Source organism: Rhagoletis pomonella, unplaced genomic scaffold (assembly GCF_013731165.1).
Source record: "Rhagoletis pomonella isolate Grant_MI unplaced genomic scaffold, Rhpom_1.0 Rhpom_scaffold_00014, whole genome shotgun sequence".
In the NCBI taxonomy this organism is placed as follows: domain Eukaryota; kingdom Metazoa; phylum Arthropoda; class Insecta; order Diptera; family Tephritidae; genus Rhagoletis; species Rhagoletis pomonella.
Window position 1 is genome coordinate 3,136,939 of NW_023458568.1, and position 20,215 is coordinate 3,157,153.

The 20,215-nt window shown below is 36.7% G+C and overlaps 1 protein-coding gene across 2 annotated transcripts in view; it reads left to right on the top strand.

Moving 5' to 3' along the window:
* Window positions 1-20,215, top strand: part of LOC118749173 (E3 ubiquitin-protein ligase listerin-like) — a gene marked incomplete in the record, with an annotated part of 227,841 nt that overhangs the window by 85,419 nt on the left and 122,207 nt on the right. For both annotated transcript variants that reach the window (XM_036483948.1, XM_036483949.1), the window contains 3 exon segments: window positions 15,188-15,417; window positions 17,167-17,344; window positions 17,397-17,580. In XM_036483948.1, the coding sequence (XP_036339841.1) occupies window positions 15,188-15,417; window positions 17,167-17,344; window positions 17,397-17,580 (592 nt within the window).

A 20,215-nucleotide genomic window follows, 5' to 3' on the forward strand; every position in this document is an offset into this window, starting at 1 on the left:
GTAAGTGCTACCATTTCATTTATGCAAAAAATCGCCATACATTTTTTGAGTTGATCGCACTTTAGATCTAGGCGCGTGATATATTAAGTAACAAATAGTAAGGATGGGGCTTTATTAGGTCATCTAAAAAGTAAATTTGCAGAGGGGTATCTAGATATCTTGATTCCAGCGCCATCTATGTTTTGGGTCCGTTTTTTCTTCTTATAAAAAAGTTAATCCAGATCGTATGGTAAAGACGGATTCTTTAAATATCTCAATTCTAGCGCCATCTGTGTGTTTTATGTTGCAGCATCCGACGTCGTTCGGGGTAAAATAATAAAACAGTAAAATATAAAACAGTAAGAAAGATTTTCAGTTTACCATAAAATAAAGAAGACATTTACAATTTTTCTTATTTAATTTAAAGCCTCCTTATAAACAATACTTTAAGCATATGCCAAATTAAAGGCTCAGAGAATACTGGAGACTTTTAAATTAAAATGTAAGGTCTGTGTGAATAAATAGTACTCCTGACAGAAACACATCTTCCTCTTTTGGCGCATCCAGCATTCATTCTTTCTGCAATCATATTGGTCTACACTTTCTTTACTAGATTATTAAGTTCAGGTGGATCAAGGTACCGAATGAAAAATGAAATGCGCTTTAATTTTTAAATTGATATTTTTTGAACGTAGACGGCATGCGTGGTGGGACTACGACTTCTTGCAAACTTAGTTTACAACAGGTCATTCCGTTTAGCTGTATGTTTGTAATGGGTCAAGGTTATGGTTCTCTGAACGAGCTGCATCTATTGGAGGTGCTATGCCCCTGGAAGAACCTCACTCTCTGTCAGTTTACTATAAACGCCACGCCCTCTTTCAAACTGATTTGTATACAGTTTTTGCTGCCCCGACGCTCCTTCTACAATGCTGGGGTATACTCAGATACGGCGAGTATCAATAAATTTGTAGTTTCAGGGCGCTGGTAATTTCTATAAACATGTAACAAGAAAAGACCGCAGTAGAAAATGTCCCTTCAGAAAAATACTTGGAGTTATAAAACCTTTGGTTATGTAAGAGTTAAAAAAATAGTACCTCGCGAATTTTCTGCTTTCTGAAATTAAAAAATTATACAACAGGCATGTAAATCTTTAAGCGCTGTTATACAATTTTTTCTGAAATTTATTTGTGTTTCTTGCTGTGATCTTAAATTTTAGTCATGGTAAATAAAATCTTAAGAAGTGAGTTGTTTGACATTTGGTGTTGCTGAAACTTCTAAAAGACAACAAGGTGTCCGTGATTATGTGATTAGTAAATTGAAAGAAATATCTGATGAAAATGCTCGTTCCGAAGTAAATTAAGTAAATGGCTATAGATTCGTAATCAGCAACCCTGAAAATCCCCAGATACCCAGTTACATAGAAATCTATCGATTTTTTTTAATTTTCGTCCGCCATTTTGAATTTTTGGTAAATGACTTTAGGTATGTAATCAGCGACCCAGAAAACCCCCAGATACCCAGTTTCATAGAAATCTACTGATTTTTTTAATTTTCGTCCGCCATATTAGATCCGCCATTTGAATTTTTGATAAGTGACTTCAGATTCGTAATCAGCGACTCAAAAATCTCCTAGGTAAGAAGTGGTGTAAAGATCCATCAACGAGTATTTGTTTAAATAGTTTCGTCCAGCTAGATTTGCGATCCGAACCACTGTGCCCTGGTGTCCGAACCTCAGGGCCGGTATACACTGCTGGCCTATGAAACGCCGCGACTGTACGCTCCGACGCAGCAGCGTCTGCCGCGAGACGCGAAACTTACTCACACAGCCGCCGACGCGAGTCGCACTGCCACAGTACACGCCGTCTCCACATACGCGACTAACGCGCAAGCAAGGAAACATGCACCGTAGCCCATACGGAAGCCACCGCTCGTCCCTACGGCTACCACACCAGTTTCCGCCGTACATGCCATCGACACCACTCCGCGCGCTCCCATGGCGCTTACGGCTACCATAACGGTAGTCGCGGCCTCATAGCCGTCACACATCTACCCGAGTACCAGAGGGGCATAAGATCACCGAAGTAGAGGGGGCAGGGGGGGGGGGGGGGGGGGGGGAGGGTGAGGACCAAATATCCCTGAAGAATTTGGGCCACACAAATACCCGCCATCAAAGCAACCAGCGATGCCATAAACCACAAACACAAGCCACAGGGTGTGGAAATACAAGTCATAGAAACACCCGACAGCCTCTTCGTTGCTATGACAACGCAACATCGCACAGGAACATGTAGCTGCGCGAGACTGTGGTCGTGAGCAGACGGCCACTAGCAAGAAGTGACTTCATATGCGGCGGCTCGAGCGTCGGGCTTGATTCCACTTCTGCAACAGCTGCTGGTAAGGGTGATTTCTTCTGCGCCGGCTTGAGCGTCGGGCTGGACGTCACCTATTCAGTGGCAGCGCCACAAGCTACACACGCTCTCACCACAGCCTCTCGTGAAAACGCGTACGGGCAACACCCGCTCGCCCGCCGTCAGCAGAGCGACGCCAACAAGGGCGCTACTTACCACCGCCAGCCGAGCTCCAACAAGACCGGTGCTCTCCGACGTCATCAGACATCGCCAGAGCACCACCCATCGGCGTGACAAGAGTGCTACTCTCCGGCACGAACAGAGCGCCACTTGTCAACGACATCCGATCGCTACTCTCCGACATTGCAAGAGCGCCCCATACCGGCGTCACCAGAGCGATACTCGCCGGCACGAACAGAGCGCCACTTGTCAACGACATCAGAGCGCTACTCTCCGACATTGCAAGAGCGCCACATACCGGCGTCACCAGAGCGACACTCACCGACGTTGTTAGGGCACCACTCACCGGCGCGACCAGAGTGCGACTCACCTACATTGCAAGAGCGCTACATATCGACGGGGCCAGAGCACCACTTACCGACGTTAGCAGCGTGCCACTTATCGGCGTCAGCAGCGCGCTGCCTACCAGTACTAAAGCTACGCCACTACAGCATAGCGGGCCAGTAACGGAACACGGAGCCGTTACTCAGCTACCAGACAAAATTACTGGAATTTCCCACCGTGATCCTTTTTTTGTTATATGTTAATAGAAAGTAAGAAAGTTAGTCAATAAAGTAAGATTTACCAGAGCCCCGAAACTACAAATTAATTGCAACGAATCCTGGACACAGCGTGTATACCCCAGCATTGTAGAAGAAGCATCGGGGCAACAAAAACGCTTCATTACAATATACATATACAGTTTAATATCACACATTCGCTGAATATATTTCCTTAACTTTGTAGTTTGTGCTCGGGCTTTTTACCCCGCAAAATGTGTTCCAAACATTCATAGGCAGGGAAACATGATGAAAATATCCACGAGTGGTATTCAACAGACTTGGATTTCGACCACGCACAATGCAGTGAATAGCATCCGGAACGAGCTGAATCTCAAAGCGTACCCTTCCATCTTTGAGAACTTCTTTACTTTTACAACATTCTCCTGGTAGCCATCTTATTTGGAGTTTCTGACGTTGAAGATACAATCCCTCATACAATCAGCAATAATTTTTTTTGGCGTAGTTTCCCCTGTTCACAAAATTTGAAAATTGCCTCCACACCCGGCATATCGGACAGCAAGCTGTGTGTATTTTTTGTTGGTTTTGGAATCCATATACGTAAACAAAGTTTGAAATTTTAGCGCAAAATTATAACTTCAGAAACCATCTACATACCAATGGCTGAGTGGAAGATCGACCTATCTCGGCAGCCAGTTCGAAAACGCCCTATGTCAGAAAATTTTTCAACAGTGCCCATTTTCAGGATTTGGTTTAACGCCCTATTTTAAAATTTGATTGAAAAATTCCCTATCCCCGAATTCAGTTCAAAAATCTCAGCACATTTTCAATGTATTTTCGTTTGAGATAAGGCGTTTTTGAACCAAATTCTGAAATTGGGTGTTCTTCAACCAAATTCTGAGATAGGGTATTTTCCAAAAAAAAAAAAAACTGAAATAGGGCATTCTCCAATAAAATTCTGAAGTAGAGCGTTCCTGAAAAGTTTTCTGAGGTAGGACGTTTTAGAACAGACTGGCGAGATAGGTAGATCTTCCGCTCAGCCATCGATATGTGCTCCTCGATTCGAGTCACAAGCATCCAGATTTAAAAATAAAAACTGGTTCATAGGCTTGTCATTGTTATGAGCTATTAAGGCGCCAAAATACCGGATACGGGTCAAATACGGGACACTAAAACAAATACAGAACATTTGGCGTCCCGTATGAAATAAATAAATTACCAGGGCAAAGGATGAAAAAGAGGACTGTTCCGTATAATACAGGACGGATGGTCACCGTAGCTATAACTATGCTTATTTCCATACTATGTACAAACTTACATCTCCTTTACCGCTTGTATGTCTTCGGCTGAAGTTGGAAATTTCACGTACTTGGCCAATAAATGTCTGCCCATTATATTGGCAACTTCCCTCACACATCTGCTAACTCTGCTTTGCGAGATATTTAGCAAAAAGTCTTGTCCGACTGACCGCTGGTAACTTCCTGAAAAGATTACGCATTTTCGTGAAATTAATTTGTTTAAAAGTATACAAGGCTATATTCACCTTGAGCGAAAAATCGCAAAGTTGCAAGGAATCGCAACATTTTAGGAAGTCCATTTGCTGCCATTTCTCGCATATGAGGACGGATCTCCTCAAAGATACACATTTCTTTTGTGAGCCTGAAAAGCTCCACAAACCTCTCTTCAAAAACGTTGAAAGGATCCGTAGACTCAAGGTTTTGCGCTTTTTGCGAAGGCTGTTCCTCATTGTTCTTTGCGATTCCATTGCAATACGACGCGAAAGTTGCAAACCACTCATGGTTGCACTAAAGGAAATGAAATATAATAAAAAATGTAGTCTGCTATTATTTTCGCTATTACAAATTTATAATTTCACTTAATATTTTTTTACTGAGCGCTTTATTTTGACCGATTATGTTATGTTAGCATTACTTTGGAATATAAAATGTATAGTAATGTATTGCTTCCATCACATATTTCATTCCATACACCCTACAAAATTACAAAAGCGGAGTTCACTCTTTGTAGCATAGTTGGGTTGGATGGTGCAATCCTATCGATAAACTTATGTATGCGATTTGTGGTTGGAAAAGCAAATATTGGGTAGGGTTTAGTTATTTGCCAAATGATTTCGTGCTATTGCGTCCGAATGGGTGACCCGATCCAAACAATTTTTATAAACCTTGTAGTCAAGGGTCTAAACTTTATTGTAAAACCAAATTTTGTAATTTTCGCTCACCAACACGGAAAGGTGTTCTGCACAAAAAACTTTTTATCGAGTTTACATTTCCGGTGTCAAAATTCTAATTTTAGACCATTTTGTGATGGTTCCCCAGGGGTCTGTGGAAGGTTTCGAGAGGTCAGGTGTGACTTTTTACTAAGCGTGAACTGTGCTCTTTCTAGTGGGTTGGATATTAAGACCCACGACCCCTTTTCCTCCGCCCACTAACCCAAAAACAGTGGGCAAATAACTAAACATTTCCTCAAACATTTGCTACGAAGAGTGAACTCCGCTAATATACCCTGTAGTCAAATGTACTAGTTGTAAACTACCTCACAACTAGTATGACCCGCACGCCCAACTAGTCAGCCAACTATCTTTTTTCCTCGCAATCAACTGGTATTTTTAACATGGGGATGTCCTACGAGATGGTAATTGTCAGATTTCGGTCAGAAATATACCAGTCTCATACTAGTTGACAGTAGACAGAAAAATACTAGTCCAATTATGGACTAAAACCACTACTTTGAAAGTCAAAAAATAAATTGAATTCATACAATGAATATACAATAAAAAACTTTTGATTAAGTACACTTCAATACATTACACATTTTTATGTAGCAGCCTTAGATTTGCCAATAAAAAGTGTTACATCTTTTGAGTATTATTTAAAAGGAAAAATAAATACATAATTATTTCAAACTTTCGAACATAAATTTAAATGCATTTTCGGTTAAATGATATTAAAAGTGAAAGCTTTCAGGAACAATAAATACTATATTTTTTTCTTTCTTAACAATATTGAATATGGAAAAGAAAACATTTTAGTTAAAAATAAGACGAATACCTTAGTTAATTTTTGAGTGAACTAAATAAAAGTAAAAGTTTTCATTAAAATAAATTAAATTCATTAACTTTCACATTTCAGTTCTTTATTTTTAAAGTTTTTTAAAAGTAATAATTAGTGTTTAAAATTTGAGATTTGGATAAGAATAAAATAAATAAATAATTCAAGCAGTTATTAAATATTCTTAATTTTTGTATATAGATCGGCTTGTTGATTGATAATATAAATTTATCAAATAATTATATTAATCGTGTAATTAAAAAAAGTCAAAAATAATTGAAAATTATCAAAAATAACCAAATAATGATGTAATTAAAATTAATGATTTAATTAACATTTTTTTAATTAATTAATTATTAATCATTAAAAAGGTGGTAATAGCGGTGTTTAATCATTAAACGGTTATCCAAAAACATGCTTTAATCAATAATCATTATGAATATTAATCATTATTTAACAGGACTGGTATAATTGAATACGTATTCTATTTAATGGTTTACAATATACCCAAATAAAAGTGATTATATTTTGTGTAATTTATATCATTAAATTGTCGAAGTCAAATAAAAGAGGACATGAATAAATCGTTTTGTACTTGCTACAAGTGTGGTTATTTTCGAACTAGTTCGGTTTCTGTCAGGGAATTCTAGTTGTAAACTTGTATTTTTCCTGACTAGTTTGGGATTTCACTGCAGGGTATTTATGTATTTGGTTTGACTCTTAATTAAAAAAAGTCATATATTTGTATGAAATAAATATATATGTACATATATCAACACTTTCTGGCCATGTCACAGAACAAATTCAACCAACTATTTTTGATGCGATCGCCATTAAAAACATCGTTTGCACTGCCTTTAATAAACATTATTGTTGGATAGGAACAAATTTTCATTTCACGCGGTAAATACGAAAATCGTGTGCAAAGAAGTTTTCCTACTCGTATATTCAGTCCATGTAGTTTCAGAGCAACTTGCCCGAAAATTGGCTCCGTGTGTTTGCAGTAACCACACCATTGTTCATAAAATATGACCATCGTCCTTCCAAGAAACGATTGGGTGTGTGGTTTAGTAAATAATGGCTAGCAACTTAAGAAGCGGCTTGCATAGTGAATTAAGTTTTATATTTATTGCTGGTTTTCATGAATAGCATTACAGCAGTTTTTTGGGTTTATGGTTGCAACAAAATGCTTAATTAACCGACTAGTTTTCACTTTACAAACACTTTATTTAATTAGCAATCCAAAACTCTTCGATTGTACTTTATTAATTTTATTCATAAGTTTTATGAATTTATAATAAATCGGTCAACATTATTGCAAAGTTCTACTTACTCTTGTTTTCACTATTTATCACTATTAAAATCAAAACAAAATTTGACAGCTGCCGTTGCTGCACAGCGGCCCTGGCGGCCGGATGAGTAAGTAGTAAGAGTAGTAAAATTTAGGCTAAGCAATTTTTAGCGACAGGCTGAACAGAATCGCGGTGATCGCCAAAAATTCGGATCAAATTTTAGCTTTATTTTTAGCATTTCAGAGATAGCGAAAGTTGGAATCCGGGTGCAGATGAAGTAATTAGAGCGAGAAGAAAGATTTTGACACTGCCTTATTTGAAAAATTGCCTTTAAAATTTGCCTATAATAGCCCGAACACAATGAAAATGACGAGCTACAAACCACAGCTGTCAAATTATTTTAACACGTACTCTTATGTAGATAATTATTTTGGCGACGACCGGGCTACGCGACGGCTGTGATTGTGGCCAGATTAGATCTATTTCTATTTTTCTGGCGACAGATAACGTTCTTCCTCTTCTTTTATGTCAAACTCATACAAATTTATGATGTCGCTGCCGCGTTCAAATAAATCATGTCGCCATCGACAATGCATTTAGATAATGAAGATGACAAATTGGAGGCTGTGGTCCGTAGCTCGTCGTTTTCAATGTGTTCAGAACTTAAGGCAGCCGAATGTCAGAAAATAAAGCGAGAAAGCTATTTTATTACTTCTCTGTTTATTGCGCCATGGATAAAAATCTTGATATAATATCTAAGGCGGTTACTCTGTATTTATTTGAGAGCGGAAAATATTCATGCTTGTGAGCAGTGTTGCCGCGAAACGTTTTTAGTGGTAGCTAAATTCCAGCTAAAAAAGGACTAAAAAGAGCTAAAAATCGTCGTTGTGGCTAAAAATGGTAGCTAAATTTGTTTACCTACATCTTATATATAAAAATAAGTGCACGATTTTGGTGTGACCGCATAACTTGAGAACAGCTTCACCGAAATCAACCAAATTTATGTGGCATATTCGATTTATCATGCAGATGGTTTATGCGAAGTTTTCCCGAATTCGGAAGAGGGGGCGTGGCACCACCCATACTAGCTAAAATATAAAAATAAGTGAACGTTTTTGGTGTGACAATATAACTTAAGAACGGCTTCACCGGATTCAACCAAATTTATGCGGCATATTCGGGCCATCATGCAGATATTTTATGTGGATTTTGCCCATATTTGGAAAAGGGGCGTAGCATATGTATGTATCTTATGTATACAAATAAGTACACGTTTTTGGTGTGAGCTTATAACTTGAGAACGGCTTCACCGAATTCAACCAAATTTATACGGTATATTCAGGCTATCATGCAGATGGTTTATGTGAAGTTTGCCCGAATTCGTAAAAGGGGGTGTGGCACCTACCATACTAACTAAAATTTTTTTGTTGTATATCTCTTGAAATATTTGTGGTAGAGTACTGGAACTTGGTATAGAGGTATAACAAATAATTCCATACTCATGGATAAAAATGGTTGGTATTGGAAAAGAGGGCGTGGCACCTCACGTCTTATATATAAAGAATAAGTGCAAGATTTCAACCAAATTTATACGGCATAGTCGGGCTATTATGCAGATGGTTTGTGTTAAGTTTCCCCGAATTCGGAAAAGGGGGCGTGGCACCACCCATACTAACAAAAATTTTCATCTGGTATATCTCTTGAAATATTTGTGGTAGATTACTGGAATTGGTAGCTATACGTGGCCTGTTCAAGAGTTGGCGTTCCAAATTGTTTATTTATTCATACCCAAGATGGAAAAACAAAAAATGTTGTATATCCAAATGTGTAGGATTAAGATTTAAAATAAAGAATCAAAAATTTCGAAATAAAACAAATGATAAATTTTCATATAGAAAAATTCCAGGACTTTTCATTCGTTTTTCAATATTTGGTGTAGACAAGCACACCGGGGTACTGCTAGTATAAATATATCAAATAAAACACCTCCGTACGTTTGAAAGACAGTTAAAAAATGCGTATAATTTTCGTCACGAAATTGATATCATAAATTTTGTGTCCCTAGTTCAGCTTTCGTCACTTGAAAATTTTACCTCAAAGATGTATTTTATTTGATATCAATTATTTTGGGGTAGCAAATTTAAAATCGCCGAAAATACAAACAATAAACTAAATGTTTTAATAATAATAATAATAATAATAGATTGGCGCTTACACATATGTTAGTGTTTGGCCGAGCTTCTCCTCCGACTTGTGGCGTGCGCCTTGATGTTGTCACACAAAGCGGAAGGACCTACAGTTTTACGCTGACTCCGAACGGCGATTGTATTTTTATGAGAAGCTGTTTTTTCATGGCAGAAATACACTCGGAGGTTTGCCATTGCCTGCCGAGGGACGACCGCTGTTAAGAAAAAACCTTTTTCTATATTTTTTGTGATGTGTCTTTGACCAGGGCTTGAACCCAGGTGCTGATGAGTGAAAGCGCGCACTGCTTACCACTACACCACAGCGGCCGACTAAATGTTTTATTTTTCTCAAATAAATTGCTAAAAATATTCTCTAGATCTAAATTATGTATTCAAATCGATGTGTCCATTGAAACACATAGTTTTTCGAATACGGAATAAAGCGAAAAAGGGTGATCAATAATATGATGATATCAAGGATGATATGTATTCGAAAAAATTGAAAATAAAAAAAAATATGGGAAATGATAAAAACTTATCAACTTGGTACCAACTTTGGATACAATAAACAACTGTATTCGTCTCATTGCCTCGTAGTTTAATTGTTGTTAAGATTTCTACTGGGTGTGGGGCGCACAGGTGTGCTTTTTTTAAGAAGTTTCTATCACGTGTACGGTGTTGCACTCGTGCTATTAAACTAATGATTTTTTCTCAAGTAGTTTTGCTCAGTGGCAAGTTATACATATGTATGTAAGTAGTAGCGGCGCATTGAGTGAACTAAATGCATTCATACATACATATTTATGTACAACTATAGATAAATACCAGGTAGGTTAAGTGCGGGTGATAAACCCATGTAGCATAGTTAAATCTGTGTACATACCTGCAGTTCAAATGGGGAAGAATGTTACAATTTCGGCATGTGACTGAAAAAAACTCTAAAATACACACAAACTGTGGTTTCCAAGACATGTACGAAGTGATTAGCACAGCAGCATTCTTCAACTTGTCAACTCGCGGGAAATTTCCCGATTTGCAGGGAATTTCGGTTTAAGTGGCAATCGGGGAATGGGCGATTTTTTTCGGGGAACTGCGTATGTTATTTTTATATCTTAAAGTAACCAAATTAGACGGATATGTTAATTTTTAACCATTTGACCCTTTTTGGAGCGACATTTTTTCAATTTGAATAGCAATATCTCCACAACAAGAGTTTTCCCAGATATAAGCTATATACCACATGGAAGCTAAGGTTTGGGGCTAGACTTTTGGAAACTTAGAATAAAATCGACTGACCAGTTTTTGAGAAAATACCCGAAATCTCTATTTTCAGCAGCCCGATTTTTAGTTTTCAGGCGATAACGTTATGGCGTATTTATATTTTATAAACACAAAAGATAGCGTTAGATAGCTGGTTTGAAGACCCTTCTACTGATATCCACATCAGTGACATGGACTGAGCCTCAGTGGTAGTTTAAAAAACTGCCTTTTTCGAATTTCAGGCAGCAACCACGCCCACACAGGCATACGAATCAAAACATCCTGGAACAAAACCTTAGTTTTTTGTGTACTTTAATTCCTGAAAGTTTGAAAAAAATTAAATGATGGTACGTACAGACGCCACATACATATCAAAGCATCTCGTAGTGGAGACACGAACCAAAATACATTTACCTCTATATCTTTCCAACTAGTGGCCGGAACTTAATATATAAGGTATCGTTTGAAAGGTATTGGCCTATAGAATAACACTAAACATGTTGGTTGTGCCCTCATGCCCCCTTAAACCGGCAAAAGCAAAAAAACGTTTTTTGTTTCGCAACACTTTAGCCTAATTATTCAGAATCCGGTTAATCTTTTACGAAGCTTGATTATTGTTTCTGGACACACTCTGCAAGACCTTTCCAACGACATATCAAACATGTCGATTGGACGTCTGGGTAAAAACTTCCAAATCTCGTGTATATATAAGTGAGTCATTTCAGCATGCTACTGTGGATGCTTTCGTCACTCGCGCACACTGCCGTGCGCTATGATAAGTATACACGCAAACATTTTCTATTTACTGGTATAGAAAAACAATGAACTCTGAAAAGAGTAATATTTTATTCAACAAAAAAACTTTTTGTGTAACACATAAAGCATATTAAGGGCCGCCAACTTACTTATTTTAAAGTATAGTTAAATCGTTAACGGATAAGATAATGACCCAGAAACGTAAGGAACATACATAGACATATGTTTACTTGCCTTGAAGGAAAGGCGTTCGCTTTATGAGCGAAGAGTTAAATTCATGAAAATCATAAAAAAAAAATTTAATGTCAATGATGAATAAATTTTGAAAAGGGCTAAAAAGGGCTAGGGACAACTTCAAATTTTTGTGGTCAAAAAAAAAGAATTTGGTAGCCATATTTACCCACCAAGGGGCTAAAACGGCAACACTGCTTGTGAGCCACCCCTAAGGGATGCTGACCGCTCTCTGAGCACGTGTGTGTTTCACATACGAAGAGCGCCAGCTGAGCAATGCACACAGTCCCACTCATTGAATCGTTTGAATGGGTTAGTATCAGTGTTGCCATTTTAGCCGTTTTCCGGCCAGATTTAGCCGGCTGCAATAGCAAACAGCCGGAGAAATTTCGGTCTAGCCGGAAGCCGATTTGTTAGCCGTTTTGTAAAAAAATTAGCCGTTTTTAGCCGATTTTGCTATTTCTTTGTTTTCTTAAAATTCAAGTATATATGTTTCCATTTTTGACTAAGCGACCCAAAATCTGTTAGAAATGGCTACTAGCGTTATCGTGGAGGAAGGGTTATGTAAAATTGGGCTGATTTCGAATATTTTTATTTTAAACAAATATTTTTTTTCGAAAGAAGGCCGTAACGGGGACTTTCTTCATAAAATGTTTGTTATCAATGACTTAAATTTAAGTGTGAAGTTTTATTCGCAAACTTAGAAAATAACAAATTGTTTCACTCTTTGCTTAACAGGCGTTTGTGTTTGGATATACTGCCAAGAATAAATGTTACAGGTATTGTCTTCCCAGATAGCGTATATTCAATTCTTCCTTAATTACAAAACATCATTGTTGCCCACGCTTAAAGTTTTAAGGCAAGGGAAAAATGGAAAAATGGGCTTATTTAAACTAACTTTTTTTCCTGAGAACTTATTTAAATTCCAAAAACCGAAGGCCAACTTGAATTAAAAGAACCAGCACTGAAATGCATAAAAATGAAAGTAAAAGAGCACAAATTTCTATGTAAAGCAAAACTCTCTAGGAATACAATAGGTTTGTTCGTCGTGAAAATTATCACTCAAAATATCAGTTAGTAAGAAAAAATGCTCCCAAATTCTCTCTCAAGTAGAGAAACTTGCAAATTTCTGCACGAACGCAAATCTGCAGGAACTTGCAAGTTTCTCTGCCACCCAGTGCCCACGGTTGCATTTAAAACATAAGAAATTTGTATAGAATTTTAAAGTTCTTTCAGCGGGACAAAAAACAGGATCTACATGTATATTTCTTGCTAGTCCGACTTTCTTCAACACGCGTTTCCTATATCGACTATGGTTGAGATTGCGTTACGAGTACGTTTCAAATCATGGAAATTAACTAAACTAATTAAGTAGACAAGTCTTTACTTAAATTTTTTATTATAAATCGCTCAAGTTTGTACATTTTTAAATTTGACGAAGCTGTTTATTCAAATTATTGTCGACAAAAAATGCAACCATGTGCCACATTCATATGTTTTTTCTAATTGCAAATTCTTGCCGTAAAATTTTTTCCAGCTTGAATTTGCAACTTCTCCCCAAGAACTAGTCTTTCTACTTACGATTTATTTAAATAAAACATGTGAAATTTAGTTGAAACAGTTTAGCCGTTTTTAGCCGTTTTTTTTTTTGCCAATCTAGCCGGTTGGCCCAAAAAGTTCTGGCAACACCGGCTAGTATGCCGACCATTGCATTAAAACGATTCAGTGAATGAGACTTGTGCGTTGAAAACATTGCTTCGCTACCGCTGTTCGTATATAGGTGAAACACGCATGTGGTCACAGGCCGCTCAGTAAGCTATGGCATGTCGATCACTACGCTAGATAGAGAAAGAAAAGTGTGTGCTATGACATGCTCAGTTTCAGTTTTGCTATCGCCGCGAGTTGTTTCGGTGCGGGCATAATTATTTAAAAATATAAAGATTGAACCCAACCGGGGTTTCTCAGGGGATATATAATTTGAAAGTGTCAAGGAAAAATCTAAGCAGTATACTTAAACCACCACTTCCAGCCGCAGATATTGGCCTAGGTATTCGCACGAGTGTTCCTGTTTTATCGTTTATTTTTAGGAAATTCTTACCACCATATTCATATCGTCACTAGACACGAATAAAGGCGCGAGCTCAAAAGTTCACCGCGAACAAAGGCGCATAAAAAAACTTCAGCGAAGAAAGACTTAACATAGTTGACGGCGAAAAAAGACGCGTTAAAATATTTGACGGTGAAGAAGGACGCGTAAACTTATTTTCGCGGTCAACTATGTTTGCGGTTGTAATAGTATGCACATTCCGTAAAGAGTTTTTGGCGAATGATGCTGAAGTCACAGTCGTTGGTCAGGTATAAATCTATGTTTACGGATCTTTCTTCGCCGTCAACTAAATTACGCGTCTTTCTTCGCCGAAGTTTTTCTTAAGCTCCTTTTTACGTACAATTTTATTATGCGTCTTTTTTCGCCGTCGAAACACTAGCGCGCCTTTATTCATCTCTAGTGACGATATATATTATATACCCTAGGAACTATTTATGTAAATATGTAGGTATTTTTTATGCTTAATATATGCAAATAAAAGAAGAAAGTAAACACAACAACCATCGAGTAAATTTTTATTTGTGTCAAATTGAAACTTTTTTCCAATAATGAACGATTAACTGATTCAAGTCTACAGCAAGTTCACAAAATTAATTGAAAACTTGTATCAACCAAAGCATTGTTTATATTTGCCCAACAATGGTTTGATTCAACTAACAATATTGTCCAATCAAGGAAGTTGTTTTGTGATTATTAACAAATATACATTTGTCCCATCTAGAAGTCTCAAGTAAATTGCAGACTTTCGCGTACTAGATATTTATTTCGCCATATCCAACTATTCTACTTGGTCACTATAACCAAATCTTGTTAATTACTACTATCCCTTCTTCTGGTTGTACAATAAACTATAGCGGGATTCAAGTTTCCAACAAGTTCACAAACGTATTTGAAAGCTTTTATCAACCAAAGCCGTATTTATTTCCTCTTAACAATGAGTTGATGCAACTAACAATATTGTCCAATCCAGACAGTGATTTTGCGTTTATTAGCAAATATACGTTTCTCCCATACTTTCACAAAGTAAATATTTATTTCGCCATATCCAACTATGCTATTGGGTTACTGTAACCAAATTTTGGAAACTATAACTAAACCTTATTCTGGGTGTGTACGTTCGCTGTTTAACACTATAAAACCAGTACCTATTGAGAGTTTTAAAAGCAAATTTAATCGCATACTTTTTTAAACACTTGAATTAACATCTTAATGATTTTTAGTTTCAGTTACCTCAGCTGGGTTACAGAAGTATATCCGTACAAAATATTTCTGTCTGTGCAAAGTCAACCAACGTTTGGATAAAATCTGCGTCACTGTGCTGCTTCGTAGCAAATTTTTTTAAATCCAACGTAATGGAAATCGGCGATAGAAATGTAGCTACGCAAATATTGGGATTTATTCGAGAAATGAGCGAAAAATTATATACGGATAAAAAAGCGATATGTGATGTGTAAGCTTTTATATATGTAAATACTTACACTGAGAAAAGCGTTTCTGCAACTAAATACACTTAGTGGACGATTTTTCACAAATTTTGAGACTAAGGGCCAGGTTTTCAGTGCACGGCCGTGGTTTAAACTGAGTTTAAACGCCCGATCTGGTTTAAACTAAGATCAGCCAATCAAATGTCAGCCAGCCAGCTGTTCAATTTAAACTCAGTTTACTTAATCTAAGTTTAAACTGGCACTGAAAAACTGGCCCTAAATATTACAAATAGCTGTTGGATTAGTACATCTACGGTCAGCCAAAGTGCTACTTTAGTTGAAGGATTCTATAGATTTGGTGATAGGAAATAAATATTGTTTCGACACATGGCTCTACAAATTCCATTCTGTTACAGATAAGCCTTCTCTCAACACATGGCCTGGTTGTAGTTACTAAATTTTAATTGAGGCAAACGCGATTTGTTTTGAGAGCGAGAAATATTGAGCACTCCCGGTGTTGCGTTAATTTGATGGTAATTATGTATTTCATAGATGGCACATTCAAGCCAATGTGCCAAAATGCGAGTATAAAAAATTATTGATTATTTAATATAGGAACCGAGATCATGTAAGTTAATTGATTTGTTTTTTGAAACTCAAATTGTATGCTTTATTACAGCAGACAAGTTGTTGCCAAAACACAGCAGAAATCTTCCGATAACTTACAAATATAAAAATGTGAAATATCGAGGGCTTAAATTCATTAATACCCTCTATCTGCAATTTGCACAAAAACTAGTTTGTAGATTTTAGAAATCATCTGGGACTTATTAGCTGTCATCACGGCATAGCGTGACATGGTGTGGCGCACCGGTCGCCCGGGGTACATGGGGCTCGAGCGCGGTGTGGGGCTCGGACGCGGGCCGCCGCGAAGCTAAGCAAATTTAATGTTGGAAAGAGCAATAATGTCAATGGATTTTATTTTGCTTTTGAGAAGGTAATAATGTCAATTGACTTTATTTCGCACCAGGGTGGAAACTAAAGTCAGTTGACCTTATTTCCGTTGATCTTATTACCTGTCACCTTTGTACGTCTTCAATGCAATTGACGTTTTGGAAGTCAGCTTCTTTTTGTATGTACTTTTACAAGCTTTTATGAAGTTTCACCTGTGTAATCAAATTTCCCGATGAGCCAGAGACTTTAAACTTAATACTTGATTTATGGTCCGATTTTTTTTATATCTGGAACATAAATTACTTAAATGGAAAGAAATACCGCCACAAAAAGTTAGCCGTTAGGTGGTTTGGGGGTCGACCTGTCTTACATTTTTTTAATTACTTGTTTATGCTGAATATTATTTTCGATTACAATAAGAAAAGAATCAACAGAATAAATACAGCTACCAGTAGACCAAACTTTTTTTTGTGTCAAGTCCAAATTTTTAGGGAAATAAAATTTTACCAAGATGACAAAACTAACTGGAAAAATATACAAACCATGGATTTTTTAATGTTTGTCAACAATGATTTGATTTAACTAACAATCTTACCGACCCAAGATAGCAGTTCAGTAATTATAATCAAGTAAACGTTTGCCTTGACTAAAATGCTCCAGTATATTACAGACTTTCACCAACTTATTATTTATTTCGCCTTATCCAACTATGCTATTTGATTGCTATAACCAAATCTTGGTAATAACGAAACGCTTTTGTCAGCATGAGTAAATTGTACATAAATAATTGTAGTGTGATAATCATTAAAACAATTCTAAAGCGCAATGGATGACCACGGATCTGTAATTGAATTGGTTGAATACATCCGACTGCTAACTGAAGTTATAAGAAATATGCCGTGGTGTTTAAAGTACAAAGACTGGGATATTGTTATTATTGGATTGAGTTCATGGGTACCTAGGGTACTTAATTCAATTGAGAAGTTCGCGGACTTGAAGGTTGGTTTCAAACACATTTAATCATTGTACAATTGACACTTTTTATTTTTAGGTTGCTTTATTCACTATAAACGTTTGTAGGCTATTTGCCACTTTCGTGCAACTTATTAGAACCGAAAAAAAATGCAGTTCTACTCTATTAATACAAAAAACTATTGATGAATGGGAATACTTATTTGAAAAGGATGTATCTTGCGGTATATTTAATACGTTCTACAGACTTCTACAAACACAAGGTTAGTAACATTTGGAAATATAATTTAATGTCTAGATAAATATTGGCAATTCAAAACTCTAAGTTATCAGAATTCATGAAAATAGCCTAATTGGATAGTTTGGGTAATAAACTGTGGTAACATGTAAAAGTTCTACCATCCCAATGAGCATTGCGGTGAATGTACGGAAATAACTTTAGATATGCAACTTTAGTTTTTCATTGTTAACAGTACATATGGCAAATTTCATAATACTAGGTCTATTCATTTGTAAAGGACTTCCAAAAGCACACTCGTTTAAATGCCTATTTGTATGTAAAGCAACAACACAACTTGTACAATTATCCAAGTTGATTTCAACTCGTATAGCGATACGCGAGTTGGTGTGAAGTCCATCCAAATTCAAATTCGGCATTGTTTTGACCCAGTATATAATTTCAGGAGTTAAAAGCCCTTCCGGAAGGCCTTCTTGAGAGTCAAGAGGCTTTCCACTCTACATTCCCTTCTCCTTTCTTTTTTATATAGAGTGGCACAAATTGGAGGGCTTCATTCACTACCCATGGAAGCGTTCCCACGACAGTCGGGTCTACGTAACCGGAACGACCCAGACTTATATTTGGCCAAGGACTGTCACTCCAGCAACACTCCCCAAAAGCTCTTTGGGGAGCTTGTATGCTGCTACAACAACAACAATTTTTAATTTATAAAAATCTTACATTTTTGAAGCATTTGCTTATGATTTATATCAAATATGTGTTATTGCAACTTAAAATGCGTACTGAAATTCATTTGTAATGCTAAATAATATAAATTTATGCATCGCGTAAATTGTAAATGGATAAGCCCTACTAGAAGGCATGCAAGGAGGCGCTTTTTTTAGCCGTTCTTGGGTAGGCTTCTTAGAATGGCTTTACTTAAGAAGGCCTACGTAAATTATCTTCTGGGGATTGTTAATGAGAATAAATTGGAAAATTTCCAATTAGGCGTCAAAGTATTTCTCGAAACCAAAAAATTTACAAAAAGTCAAACAAACCGAAAAAAGTAAAAATTCAGTAGCAGAAGCCATTTTCGATGCTGTCAATTGTTTGCTGCTGTCGGAGTTTTGAGCTAGGGCACGAGCTTAGGAATAATCGAACCTCTATAGTCTAACTTAGGTCAAGCTAGCGCAGTGGACTAAGGTCCTACAGAACTAGGATTGACTCGGTTGATCAACGCATTCCACCCACCTGACACCTGAAGAGCTTTGGACGAAGCCGAGAGAAATTGCACGCTAAAGGCATCATATGGGGAAGATAATTAACTGCGAATTTGTATAAATGCTGCTAAAAAAAACAATGTTCAAGAAAATTACCTGAAGAGAGACAACTTATCCAATAAAGTTAAATTAACAAGACGTTTAACACGTTTCACCGATGAGTGACCTCTATAGAGTTATATGACCTACAAGCATCCAATAGAGAATATATAATATACTAGCTTTTGCCCGCAGCTTCGCCCGCGTGATGTTTGGTTTAACGGAATTATTTTAAATGTAACAAAAATTGAAACAAATAATTTCACCAAACAAATACATACATAAGTACTAAAAAAAAATGCGTGTGTAACACCGTACACATGATAGAAGTGAAACTTCTTAAAAAATGTGTGAGTATCAGGTACCACCTCACGAAATTGGATGTGTAAACATATGTTTACGGTTCGGCAAACCATAGGCGATTGAGTTACATACATAGGTTTGGTTAGAAATCAAAGAATAATTTCATTTCATCTTATTAATTTTCTGATATACATATAATTTATTTATTCATTTGCCGGTAACACCACCTTATATGAATTCGCGCTTCTAGCATCCATAGGGCCGGGTTGTAATGGAAGTAATTGTATGTTTAACAAATAAATGAAAATGTTTATAATGCAATCAATAGATCCTTACGAATTCGCCTTTGCCAAGGCACTAAGTAACGTACGCTATTTTGTTTGCAAAATGCATTTATTTAAGTTGAAAGAAGACAAATTCCTTTGTTCGGCATTTATTCTTACTCGTTTTCTATCTTCCAAGGCGAATTCATATATGCTTATCACGAATTCATATATTCATGTGGTAGCAAGAGTATAAAAACATAAAATTACATTATAAATTAAAAGCATAAGTATCACATGTATGCGTAGTCCAATTTACGAAAATATTTCATCGATCTGAGTAAAAACTAAGTGCATAAACTCTATTTCGCGTTAATTTAAATCATGAAATGGTGTTCATTCATTCAGTTTCTACTCAAACGCATGAAATGATTTCATGAATTGGCCTACGCATAGTGGTAGTAAATGACAGAATGAATTACAACAAACACATCCTTTTGACATAATGCAACCCGAAAACGTTGGCTAAAATCAATCCGCAATCAAGTTGGACGTTTCGCCCACAAACATTGCAATTTTGCAATTTCATAGTTTCGGCTTATATTTATAAAATTCAACGAAAGCACGTACCTATTTCGGCTGAGTTATCCATATTCGGTTATTTAGTGTACAAAATAAACGCAAATTAAATGAGTTTGTACATGGCCATTAATGTAGCGATAAGATGTACAACTTGCCAGAAAATCCAAATTTTTTGATCTTTCATACAACCAAGACATAAATTGATTCAACAGGC